This window comes from Palaemon carinicauda, chromosome 24 (assembly GCF_036898095.1).
Source record: "Palaemon carinicauda isolate YSFRI2023 chromosome 24, ASM3689809v2, whole genome shotgun sequence".
Lineage (NCBI taxonomy): Eukaryota > Metazoa > Arthropoda > Malacostraca > Decapoda > Palaemonidae > Palaemon > Palaemon carinicauda.
The window spans coordinates 66,059,770-66,072,724 of NC_090748.1; the positions used below are offsets into that span (position 1 = coordinate 66,059,770).

At 32.8% G+C, this 12,955-nt stretch overlaps 1 protein-coding gene across 1 annotated transcript in view; it reads right to left on the reverse strand.

Annotated features, from left to right (window-relative positions):
* Positions 1-267: 267 nt before the first annotated feature.
* The window catches only part of LOC137618135 (high affinity cationic amino acid transporter 1-like), a 46,507-nt gene continuing 33,819 nt past the window's right edge, over positions 268-12,955 (reverse strand). The window contains exons 6-14 of the mRNA XM_068348159.1: positions 12,873-12,955; positions 12,124-12,248; positions 11,604-11,701; positions 11,073-11,212; positions 7,672-7,774; positions 7,108-7,313; positions 5,848-6,014; positions 1,883-1,991; positions 268-1,636 (exon numbers count right to left, since the gene is read on the reverse strand). The exon at positions 12,873-12,955 is cut by the window's right edge and continues 97 nt beyond it. Of these exons, the coding sequence (XP_068204260.1) occupies positions 786-1,636; positions 1,883-1,991; positions 5,848-6,014; positions 7,108-7,313; positions 7,672-7,774; positions 11,073-11,212; positions 11,604-11,701; positions 12,124-12,248; positions 12,873-12,955 (1,882 nt within the window). The 3' untranslated portion in view covers positions 268-785. The remainder of the gene's footprint in view (positions 1,637-1,882; positions 1,992-5,847; positions 6,015-7,107; positions 7,314-7,671; positions 7,775-11,072; positions 11,213-11,603; positions 11,702-12,123; positions 12,249-12,872) is intronic.

A 12,955-nucleotide genomic window follows, 5' to 3' on the forward strand; every position in this document is an offset into this window, starting at 1 on the left:
TGACTGACACTGATTATCGAGACTGTATATAAAGTAGAATTCAAACTTGCATACATTACAGTGTCAGTTTTCCAAATAATCAGATTTGGCAAATATCAGTATATGCCTAAATAACTTTCTTACTGCTATCATAATCTTCAAGTTTACTCTCTCTCTCTCTCTCTCTCTCTCTCTCTCTCTCTCTCTCTCTCTCTCTCTCTCTCTCACTAAATCCTGTAATAAATTTTACGAATCTTATATAGGAAAATAAAGTAAATAATTTTAAAAGCACGTTCCGTATATGTTAATTTTATTTACCTTGTGACATCATGACATGCAAATCTCTGGATAATTACATAAAATGATTTGTACTACAATTTATTTGTCGAGACGATCATGTGCTAAATGTAGCGTGAATGATGAGTTATGATGATGAACGACTTTTTTGCAAGGGGAAATATTTTCACATTAATTGATCCTCTATTTTATAGATAGAGGATCAATTAATGTTACTTGCCTCAAAAATGGAACTGAATGTAAATAACTTTTAAGAATTTTGAATGTATTCAGAAAACTTCGATTCACTTTTTGCAAATGATGTTTTTTTCATTATCTGGTTGTTTAAAAAAATCGTTGCTTTATTGCACATTGCATTTCGGTTATTTTTATAACGCCAACATAGCTTAGGGACGAGTGACTATGTTTTATGTTTTCTCTATGTCCTTCACTAGGTATAGGCATGTATAGGCTAGAATTCTGAATTCAAGAAATTTTACATGGTTATGTATTACTTTTCTCGTTTTCTTCTACGTTTCTATATCCACTTTGGCACTGGATAATGAATTGGACTTGGATGACTTTCTGGACTCTTGTTTGCTCTCGGAATCCTCTATATTTTCTTTGGAAGCACTATTTGGGATATCGTCATAATAACATGTCATTCCTTCGTTTCCCTCTGTTGTTTTCGATTCAAAACTTTTATTAATTTCAGCGTTATCTCTTGGTACTGTAACCCTTTCGTTTTCTTTGGCTTCTGACAAAGATGATTTTCTAGTTTCTGGAACATATTCCTCGTTTTCTTCAACTCGAGGGACTTGAATTTCTAGATCCTTACTGGAGGTTATTTGACTTTCCTCTGGTTTTTCATTTTGTTCAGAAATAGAACCAAGTTCCTTCCTTGATAAATCACTATGATGGTAATTATCAGCGAGTATTGGTGGACAGATCGTAACCTTTAACTGTCCATCAACCGTATCATCTGATATCACTTTTAGCGCCGTTACAGAACCAAACACAGGAATACTGTCTGTAGAATTCCTAGACAAGTTAGATTCAGAATGTTCCTTTACTTGATCCTCATCAGTACTCAAAGGATCTTTGTTTAACGACTCTTCGGTGGCAAGCGAGGTCTTCACATGTGGAACCTTTTCGGGCTGTGAAAGATCGGTACTGGAACGAGTTGAAGACTTGCCTTGCTTAGAATCCATCTTATTCAAGTGGTTTTCTGTCATTTCTGGAGGTGAGACTACAACGGGAACCGTACCTGTTTCTTTTTCATCAAGTGGTCCGGCTGGATTATCTATTCCTTGGTTATGCACACTCTTCCAGTTATCGGCTTTGCTGTTTCTCAATCCATAAAGGAAATACAATGGAAGTCCTTGAAAATAAAAGGAAATATATATGATAACAGAAAGATGTGATTTAATAGCGTCGCTGTAATTTTCCTATATCAAGATTATAAAGCTATGTATTGTTTGTAAATAGCCTAACTTTGTCTACTCTCTAGAGTATCTGAATCATTCGGATAGTATTAATGTCATCATATCTTTAAGAAAGCCTGTTCATCTCCCATCATTTGTAGAAGTTATTTTCCACCGTTAACCTAAAAACCTATGATACTCACCTATTCCCATCCAGATACCAAATCTAATCCACGTATCTTTGGTTAGGTTGAACATCAGGTAAAGGTTGATCACCGAACTAATAGCTGGCAACCACGGCACAAAAGGAACCTGTGGACATTAAAACTATTTAGTTTTATGTAATGCACCTCAAAGCCCTTATAAAATAATATTTGTCTCATTTCAATCATATGATGATATTTTTCAGCATCAATTTCGGCTTTTGACTTACTTTATTTTTCAGTAAGCTATATTTCTCAGAAAACTTTAGATGGGCTATGATTGTAACAATTGAAACTATAAGATATTTAGATACTAGACTTAACTGGTTAATGAGTCTTTATTTTTTTTTATAACTGCCAATGTACGTTTCATTCACTTAGGCTGTACATATTTTTCACGCGTCCTACGAACTGATGTTTTGGGTGGAAAGATTTTCAAGAAACCTACTTAACTTTAATCCTCGTTTATAGTAAACAAAAAAAAAGGTCAAGGCAAGAATTCTCAGTATCCCATTGCGTGTAAGAAACAAAAGTAATCCAGATACAGTGTATGGGCACTTCAAAATACAATATTCAATCATTTTTTTTCTGACAATATGTTTTGTTTTCATGAAAGGTAAAAGGATGGTATATATTTAAGTAATTTAGTTTTATCCTTTAGCATAAAATCTCTACCTCTAGAATTGTCCTGTCAGAAGTAAAAGCTCCTATTTCTATCTAAATGGAAGTAGAAAAGGTTGAATAATTAGTAATCATTGATATGAAACAATCACATGCAGCGACTATCTTCATCACAAGATTCAATTTACAAACAGCTGAGTGGCTGATATATTCCACAATTGATTTTAACATTCTGGAACAAGTTTCAGTCAACCACGATTTAACAACCAAATTTCCTTGATAATATCTTTATTCCTAATCAGAGCTATTGCTTAAACTGTATTTGGTCTTCTTTAAATTTCATTAACTATTAATTTGTTATATAGTACTATTCTTTACTTCCAAATTGTTCTTAACGGTATCATGCATTCACACTATCTTAATTTTTCCTTCTGAGATTAATAGTTATGGTTTTCGAGACTGATTGCATTTTTTCTATCCAAACGCTTTCTACCTCACTCTCAGCTTGAAAATACTTCCTCATTTGTATATTCATGTTCATGTATACTAAATATAATCATAACCCTATCTTTCTCAATCTTTGCTTCATTCAGAAATTCCCTTATAAAGAGAAATAGAAAAAAATCTAGCTCTCCCTGTTTTTATCGGATATGTCTCCTAAACCAAAATCATCTCCAGAAATGAAAATATAATATCAAGGTCTCTCTTCCTTCCTGTTGGTAAGATAAATATCATTCATCCTGAAAAAAAGCCTTTATTTTACAGTTTTTTTCTTCTAATCCACCCATGCATAGATAATAATATCGCATAAGACCTAGTCACTCAATCTCTCTCCATCCCAATGCTGTCTTTTATAATGTTGCTCCTAATCAACTCTGTACAGAAAGTTCATCAAATCTTGAAATCTTTGAAGACAAAAGCTGAGGACATTAATAGTAGTTTTTCAGTTTCTCATATAGTCTGAGGATGGGCCTCCCTAGTTCCTAGCCATTATTCTAACCTTACTGTATTTTCAGCAATCGTTTCTATCGTTCATCATGGAAGGATTAACATGCATGACTTAATTCCAAAGAAGAGCGATTGCTTTGAATTTTATTTCTCATACTATTCATCATCTCCTTCTACGCCTATTGACGCAAAGGGCCTCGGTTAAAATTTGCCAGTCGTCTCTATGCTATTACTATAGATAAATTATAGGAAACTCATTTCTTACTGATATACTGGGAATCTCTCAGATTATCATTATTATCCTTAGGGTTTCCTCAAACTTCGAGTATATTTTTGCTACCATTGGATATTATTATTATTATTATTATTATTATTATTATTATTATTATTATTATTATTATTATTATTATTATTATTATTATTATTATTATTATTATCATTATAAGCTAGGATATAACCATAGTTGGAAAAGCAAGATACTATAAGTCCAAGGGCTCCAACAGCAACAAAATAGCTCAGTGAGGAACGGATATAAGGAAATAAATGAACTACAAGAGAAGTAATAAACAATTATAATAAAATATTTTCAGGACAGTAACAACGTTGCAATAACTATTTCACATAAGTATATATATATATATATATATATATATATATATATATATATATATATATATATATATATATATATATATATATATATATATATATATATAAACTATAAAAACTAAAAAAAATAGGAATAGAAACAAGACAAAATAGCGTGCCCGACTGTACGTACCCTCAAGCAAGAAAACTTTACCCCAAGACAGTGGAAGGCCATCGTACAGAGGTAATGACCCTACCCAATACTAGTGAACAATGGTTTGATTTTGGAGTGTCATTTTCCTAGAAGCGCTTCTTACCATAGCTAAATACTCTCTTCTATCCTCAATAGGAGGATAGAAAACCACTGAAAAGTTACAGTGCAGTAGTTAACCTCTTGAGAGAAGAAGAATTATTTGGTAATCTCAGTCTTGTCTGGTGTATATGGAGAGGAGAATGTGGGAAGAATAGACCATTCTATTCGCTATATGTGTAGGCAAAAGAAAAAATGAGCCGTAACCAGAGAGGGATGCAATGTAGTACTGTCTGGCCAGCCAAAGGACCCAATAACTCTAGTCACCGACTGTATAGTCATCTTCTATTCTATTTCAGTTCTCCTTGGAAGGTTTGGTTTCAGTGCCACTTACGTATGCGAAATTCTATCATTTCATATCTTCATAAATAATATCTATGGTTGGGGTATGTGAAACCTGACTTGCTTTAATATTTCTAGCCTTAATTTTCTTTCCTTCTTTTTATTCAGGATAATATTTCAGAACTTAACCCTTTTGATGTAAAACATTTTGTGTTTGGATATAAATATAAGCTTACTTTGGATGGATTGTTATATGCCTTTGGTTGAATAAACTTCTTAGGACCAGGTTAGTCGGTTAGGTGTCATATGTGCATGTGTTCTGGGAAAATTCCTATTCATGTGTTAATTATCGTTTTTATTTTTTTTTAATGGGGAGGCTCCTCACACACTAATGATGAAATCAATGGTCTGGCCAAAAACTGACTCGACAATAGTTCTGACTTTGAATGATTTTAAATGCCTCGTAAAGTTGTAGCTCTCTAATTGTTTAACAAATATAATTTTATGCACTGCTCTCAGAAATGACTTGATAGCCTGACTTCAACAAACACTTGTCCTCGTGTTACAAGTCAGACTTCACAACAGCCCACATTATGCACGGATGTGTCCAACCTACTGGTTAACTACTTAAATATGTCTTCTATATAATTCACTTCCAGAATTCGGAATTCTCTATCTTCTTCGATAAGTTCGATCTGCTATTTTTTCCCAAGAGGTGGGTCTCTTCACTTTAGAGATGAGTACCCAAATTGCATTGTTCTTGTGAAACTTGTTTTGTTGTGTGTATCTTAGTCTGTTGTGATACTCGCACCATGACAAAAAAAATATATACCAGTTTATAATCACATCAAGAAATATTATCAAACAAGTGCTTAGCATGATCTGAAGAAGTGATCATCGTTAGGCTTTTGAATTAATCTCCGGAAACTATTGTTATGATTCGATGTTTAGTTTTGAGGTAACTGGTGGCATTACATTCAACATAAAGAAATTTTTATTTGATAGTTGGTCTCAAAAATTGTTTGTAATATTCTCCATTTCTATGTATAGATTGCATAATGTATTTTACCATCCAACGTGTTCATGTTTGCGAGTAGTGAGTAACTTATTGAACACATTTTTACGAAGTGCTGTTTAGATTCGTGCTCCGAGCCAAGAATCTCTCATCGTGTCTAACCAGAAAATGATTTGATTAGCAAAATAAAATAGCACTAACCTTGAATGGCAAGGTTCGCTGTGACTGCGGCTGGCAAGCAATGACGAGGACGTTGATTAGGGCTAGGATTATAGACACAACGAGACCTGCAATTGCTCCTGCATCTCCCTGTGAAATGTCCTTCCCTAGAACCACGATCAGGAGAACGACAAGAGAGCTGGTGAGACCTATGGAAGAACGGGCCTTTGATTAATGATATTATCCTGAAGACATCTATCTATCAATCTATCTATCCATCTATCTGACTGTGTATCCATTCAGCTGTATTCATACATCAAATCATTAATTTTATACTTAACTTGCCTTTAGAAATTCATAATCTGAATCAATTTATTGTTCTAGAGAATGAACATTTTTATTTATGTCAAATTTGGAATCAAATGAAAAAGTTTGCACATACACATTTAGATAACTAATATAAAAGAATTCAGTAAGTAAATGTTTTGACCCCTTGTATAACATTTCACCTTGACTCCGTATCCATTTTGCAAAACAAAATTACATAATACCTTTTTTTTTTCCAGTTTCTCTGCTATTAGCTCCTCTTTTAAAATCCCTATTAACATCATCATTCATGATTCATCATTTAATTTAACTTCATATCCTCTTGGGATTTTACTTTTTTGTTAATGCTCGTTTGCCCAAGACAGTTTTTCTTATTGGTATGGAAGTTAAAAATGCAGGATATATTACTGTCCGCATGTAACTATTCTTTAAAATATTCAAAGGCTTGGTACAATATTATCCTGCTCGACATCATGGTCATTTCTTATTGTAACTTTAACATTATTATTGAGATCGATAAGCAGAATATGGTGTAATATTTCCCTTGTGCGATAGCAATATTGGCATATCATTAACATTTTCATTAAGAAAGGATGCATTGCATTACATGTAACAATGATTTTCATAACCTTATCAAAACTATATGGAGAGTAATATCATTCACACTTATAATCATATTAGAAACTATGGAATTCTGTTCCATATTGAAATACGGACAGTAGATACCTGAAGTTAAAGTTTAAGATGGTTCTGTCTAGAACCCATACAATTTTTCTCTAACCAAAAATTTGTTACAAGAGAGTCCCTTAAGTTCGATGAAATATTTCTTTTTTTTAAACTTTCATAACTTTTGCTTAATCTTAGGTAAGCAAGGCAATATTTTCATTGCCAGAAGATTAATTCCCTAACTATATCAGGAAATTATATAGTCCTATAGAAAAAATGGATTAAAAATAAAGAGCTTGACCTTCTTACAAAAGGAAATTGTAGCATAGTTCACTAGCGAGGCACTCAGGGCAGTAGGTTCCTTCAGCCTTTGAGTATTGAAGAGTTGATTAATATAACTCCTGCAGGAGAAGACCAGTGGGTCATCCTTCGAGGCCAGAGCTCCAATGTCCTGTTCTCCATCTTCTGCAACGTCACTCGGGTCTTTCAGGACAATATCATCTTCTACACTGTACCTGAAGGAGACAACTGAAGTTGGTATCATCACACTGAAATAAATATCAGATTATCAAGAGCCAAGAGATAGTGCCAAAGAAAGCTGTAGTTGAATATGACATAGAATAACTTTTCTGTATCCCAGCGTTAGAATTGTTAGACAATGATAACCTTGTGTTTACTTTCGTCGTGCTTTATCACTTTATTCTAAGTATTAAACAGAACTAATTAGATTGGATTGGGTCAAGATAATATTTCCAATAGGAATAACCAAATTAGAAAACCCACAGAGAAAGAGAAAAAAAGGAGAAAGAATAAAACCGAGAACCGTTGGTTAAATTTCTTTAGAAATAGGAAGGAAAAGCTATTCAATCTTACCTTAGCAACATGACAGATAAAGCAACAATGGTATATGCTAGAAGTGTTCCAATGCTCATCATATCGACAAGAGCCTTCAGGTTGAAAATCATAGCCATGACACCTTGCAAAATTAGAAATCATATAGCAGCAATTAGTTTATCATCATTAGGTTTATGCATGTAACCCAAGACTAATATAAGTCAGATATAATGTTCATTATTTTATTTCCATGCAAAAGATTTTGGGTAATCAGTCTACCATGAAGAAATATTTTAATCCTTTCATTCACACGCCCCAAGAGAGATTAGTTCACCAAACTTTCAACTGGGAATTACAAGGCACCTGAAGAGTTAGAAGACCCAGGCCTACATCACTGAGGACTATGAAGCGTGAAATAGGAGATGATGAATGGAGAAGTATTGAATTAAAACCTCAAGATAGAAATGACTAGCGAAATCTAACCAAGGCTCTTTGCGTTAAAAGGCGTAGGAGGAGATGATGATGATGAATGATGAACATGTTTTGAGTATTGTTCTGTCTAGTCTTCAGCTACGGACTCATTTTAATTTGTAAGACAAAAACTTGTGGTTTATTGAATTCCTTATCGCTGACCCTGATATTAATCTCTGGCACGGTCATTCAGTTAGTTATTTGTGCATGTTGTATAAAATGTTTCATACATCTGACCCTCTTTTACATCCACATCTTCCCAGACTTACCATCTCGTACGAAGTACTAGGTATGCAGTTAATACTAACAGTCTTGTCTTTTTTATCATATTATTATTATTATCATTATTACTTGCTAAACTACAACCCTAGTAGGAAAAGCAGGATGCTAGAGGCCCAAGGGCTCCAACAGGGACAAAAGCCCATTAAAGAAAGGAAGAAAGGAAAAGGAAATTTTTAAGAAAAGTAACAACATTAAAATAAATATTTCCTACACAAACTATAAAAACTTCAACAAAACAAGAGGGCGAAAAATAAAATAGAATAGTGTGCTCGACTGTACCCTCGAGCAAGAGAACTCTAACCCAAGACAGTGGAAGGCCATGGTACAGAGGCTATGGCACTACCCAAGACTAGAGAATAACGGTTTGATTTTGGAGTGTCCTTCTCCAAGAAGAGCTGCTTACCATAGCTAAAGAGTCTCTTCTACCCTTACCAAGAGGAAAGTGGCCACTGAACAATATTTCAGTGCAGTAACCCTCGGGTGAAGAAGAATTGTTTGGTGATAGGTGTTATCAGTTGTATGAAGACTGAGGGTAATATGTAAAGAATAGGACTGACTATTCAGTGTGTGTGTAAGTAAAGGAAAAATGAACCGAAACTAGAGAAAAGAATCCAATGTAGTACTGTCTGGCCAGTCAAAAGACCCCATAACTCTCTAGCGGTAGTATCTCACTACTACACAGTATTTCATTCCAGCTGGGACCAGATTGTGGAATGGTCTTCCTAATCTGGCGGTTGAATCGGTGGAACTTAAGAAGCTCCAACTTGTTGCAAAGGGTTTTCATGCTAAAAAAGTTGTCATGTCTGTTTTCATAATTTGTATATCAAAGATCTATTCTAACATTGTTACTGATCTTTATATATTTGATATTTTTTCGTTACTAATTCTCATATATATATATATATATATATATATATATATATATATATATATATATATATATATATATATATATATATATATATATATATATATATATATATATATATATATATATATATATATATATATATATATATATATATATATATATATATATATATATATATATATATATATGTATGTATATATATACATATATATATATATATATATATATATATATATATATATATATATGTATATATATACATATATATATATATATATATATATATATATATACATATATATATATGTATATATATACATATATATACAGTATTTATATATATATACAGTATTTATATATATATATATATATACATATATATATATAATATATATATATATATATATATATATATATATATATATATAAAGTATATTCGTTATTTAACAATTTGCTTTTTGCACTGGACTCCTTTCCCTACAGGAGTCTTTGAGCTTGTAGAATCCTGCGTTTTGATCTTGGGTGGTTGCTGGCCTATGAAGAATAATACACATACACTCACACACAGACAGTCACACACATATTTATATATATACATGCATGCATATATATATATATATATATATATATATATATATATGGAATGGAAAAATCAGCAGAGTATGACAGACCACTATGTATGGCATTTATAGACTATGAGGTAGCTTTGGATTCTGTCAAAACCTCAGCAGCTATGAAAGCTCTTCAAAAACAAGGCATAGAAGAATCTTATGTTTGAACACGTTAAGATTTTTATATAGGAAGTACAGCAATCGTAAAAGTATATAAAGATATTGAGAAAATTCCCTTTGAAAAAGGAGCTAGATAAAGATACCCCATCTCTCCTAAATCATTCACAGCATGCCTAGAAGAGGTTTTTAAGAATTTAGATTGGGAAATCTCAGGAATTAATATCAATGGGGAATACCTTAACAAAATAAGATTATGAAAAGTAAAGTACCACTTCCTCTAAAAAGAAAAGATGGTCTTATCAGTAATAACTTACGCTTAAGAAACTTGGAGCCTTACTAAAGAATAATAATGGGAATAACACAAAGAAACCGAAAAACAGCTACATGGATACGAGGTAAACTAATGTATAGGATACCAAATGCTGAAAGAAAATTGGAAAGAATAATGATGGGAATAACACAAAGAGATAGAAAAAGAGCAACATGGATACAAAAACGAACTAAAGTAGAGGATATTCTGACAACATGCAAGAAAAAAAATGTACATGGGGAAGACATATAAAAAGAATGACAGATAATAGATGGACATTAAGAATTACAGAATGGGTTCCTTGAAATTGTAAAAGAAGCAGGGGAAGGAAGAGATGACGATCGATTGATGAACTAAGAAAGTTTGCGGGTATGGACTGGAGCAGAAAGACCATAAATAAGCGCAAGTGGAAGAACTTGACTGAGGCCTTGGTCCTGCACTAAACTATTAATGATGATACACACACACACACACACACACACACACACACACACACATATATATATGTATGTATATATATATATATATATATATATATATATATATATATATATATATATATATATATATATGAAGATTTTATAGATTGCTTTAGGTAACAAAAAAGGGCACAGATGCAGAGACAAAGCTACAGACATTGCTGCATGGGTACAACCCTGCATTATAGTCTAAGCATCCGTAATCCATTATAGTTTACACAATTTGCCTGTATGTGTACATTATGTACTGAATGTATGTAAAATGGAAATAAAATGAGTCAACAAAGACAATCTACCTGCAAAGAGTCCTGAAAGGATTGTAGCTATAGCTGGAGTCTTAAACCTCTTATTTATCCTTCCTAAGAACTGGAAAATGATCCCATCTTCAGCCATGGCATACAGGATTCGAGGAAGGGGTAAAAGAACTCCCAAGAGACTGGAAGAATTTCACATGAAAGGCGTTAGTGAAGGACCAAGTTGGCTGCTGTCGACATGTTTGATAGCCTTCTTAGAAGTAGTTCTTTTTCATTATTTGTGTAGAAAACGATGCTTATAAGAAAAAAACATTGGACCTGGTTTATTTATATCATTTGTGTCAAGCTTACTGGTATTAGTCATATTTAAGTTATAGGGTACAATTTTCTAAAACTATATATTATGGTTATTAAGAAAGTCATCTCAGAATATTAAAAGAATTTAAGAATTATATGTTTAATAAGAATTATGGATTTATTTAACAATAAAATCCACAATTATCTTTCATTTTTTGTTTAAATAGCAATTCCTTCTCTATATAAAATAAGAGAAAAATTATTAATTCTAGTCACCTTGCTGAGAATCCAAAAAGAGCTCCGATGCTAACGAACCATTTCGAAGCTTCCCATCCAAGTTGCTCGAAGAAATCGACCAATGGCGCTTCAGCGTTCTGCGGTAACAGAATTTTTTTTAGAACGATAAAGGTACCCAACAGTTTATTTAAGCAAAAAGAGGAATAACTATAGTATTGTCTGGGTATTTCATCACACTGTTATCAATTGATTTCAGAGATATTATCGATTATACGATAATGAATGCTTGAATGATAAATAAGCTTTTTATACTTTTTTTTTTTTTTTTACATTAAAAGCTGATAAGCGTTTATAGTGCAATGGTAATTCTATATTTTTTACGTTTGATTTTTTTTTATGGTTTTCAAAATAAATATTTATTGGTGACCAACTTACATCAATTCAAAGGGTATATAAGGGCAGAGCATCAACAATAACCTAAGAAGGAATCAAGTGATAATAACTGTAACTGAATTATCAGGATTTCTGACACTTTAAAATGCCATCCATCTTCCTCTACCTGCATGCAATAAGGAAGCGCTAAGGTGAGCGTAGTGCCCAATCCAAAGTATGCCAGGAAGATGAAAAGCAGTGAAATAGAGATTGCCAGCGGGATGTTTCTCGATGGGCGGATGGCTTCCTCGCCTGGAGGGGTAAAGACAAAAATGTTAATTTACAAAATTGTTCGATCATTAAAAATTTAACGATTCTCTTTGCCAAATCTTTGCACCATTTATTAATAGAGTCCGATGGGACGGGTAACTAGATTATATTTTTATATGGTTAAAAAAAAAGAAGTAAAAACATGAATAAGAAAGGGAAAGAAAGGACATTACAAGGAAAAGAGGTTATCTAAGTAAGGCTAAAAATAATCAAAATTTATGTTTGTATATTTTCATCCGATAAAAATGATGTAACTTTTTTTCACTAAATCTCAAAAACTTGAATAACCCTTGTAGATTCATCCGCGTTTACTGTTCTCTTATTCACTTATGTTTTGTAAAAGTATTTTTTACAAGCGGTATAGTGCTCCCCCTTCCACCCCACCTCTTCTTCGTTTACTTCGTCTAATTGCAATGTGTTCTCTATACTTCAAGACTTTCGAATTTCTTTCCAACAGCTATATTCCTCGGCTATTATAGCTTATATCCTTCAAGAGGAGAGTCTACCAGATAAAAACATCAGGTTTCCATCTCGATTTGCTCTGAATATAAGAAAAATACCAAAATAAGAAAAATACCAAACTGTAACTAATAATTCTCTACCTACCTGTCGTCGCGATGCAGTCGAATCCCACGAAGCCAAAGAAGCAAGTGGCGGCGCCCTGCATAATGCCAGCGAACCCATAGGGG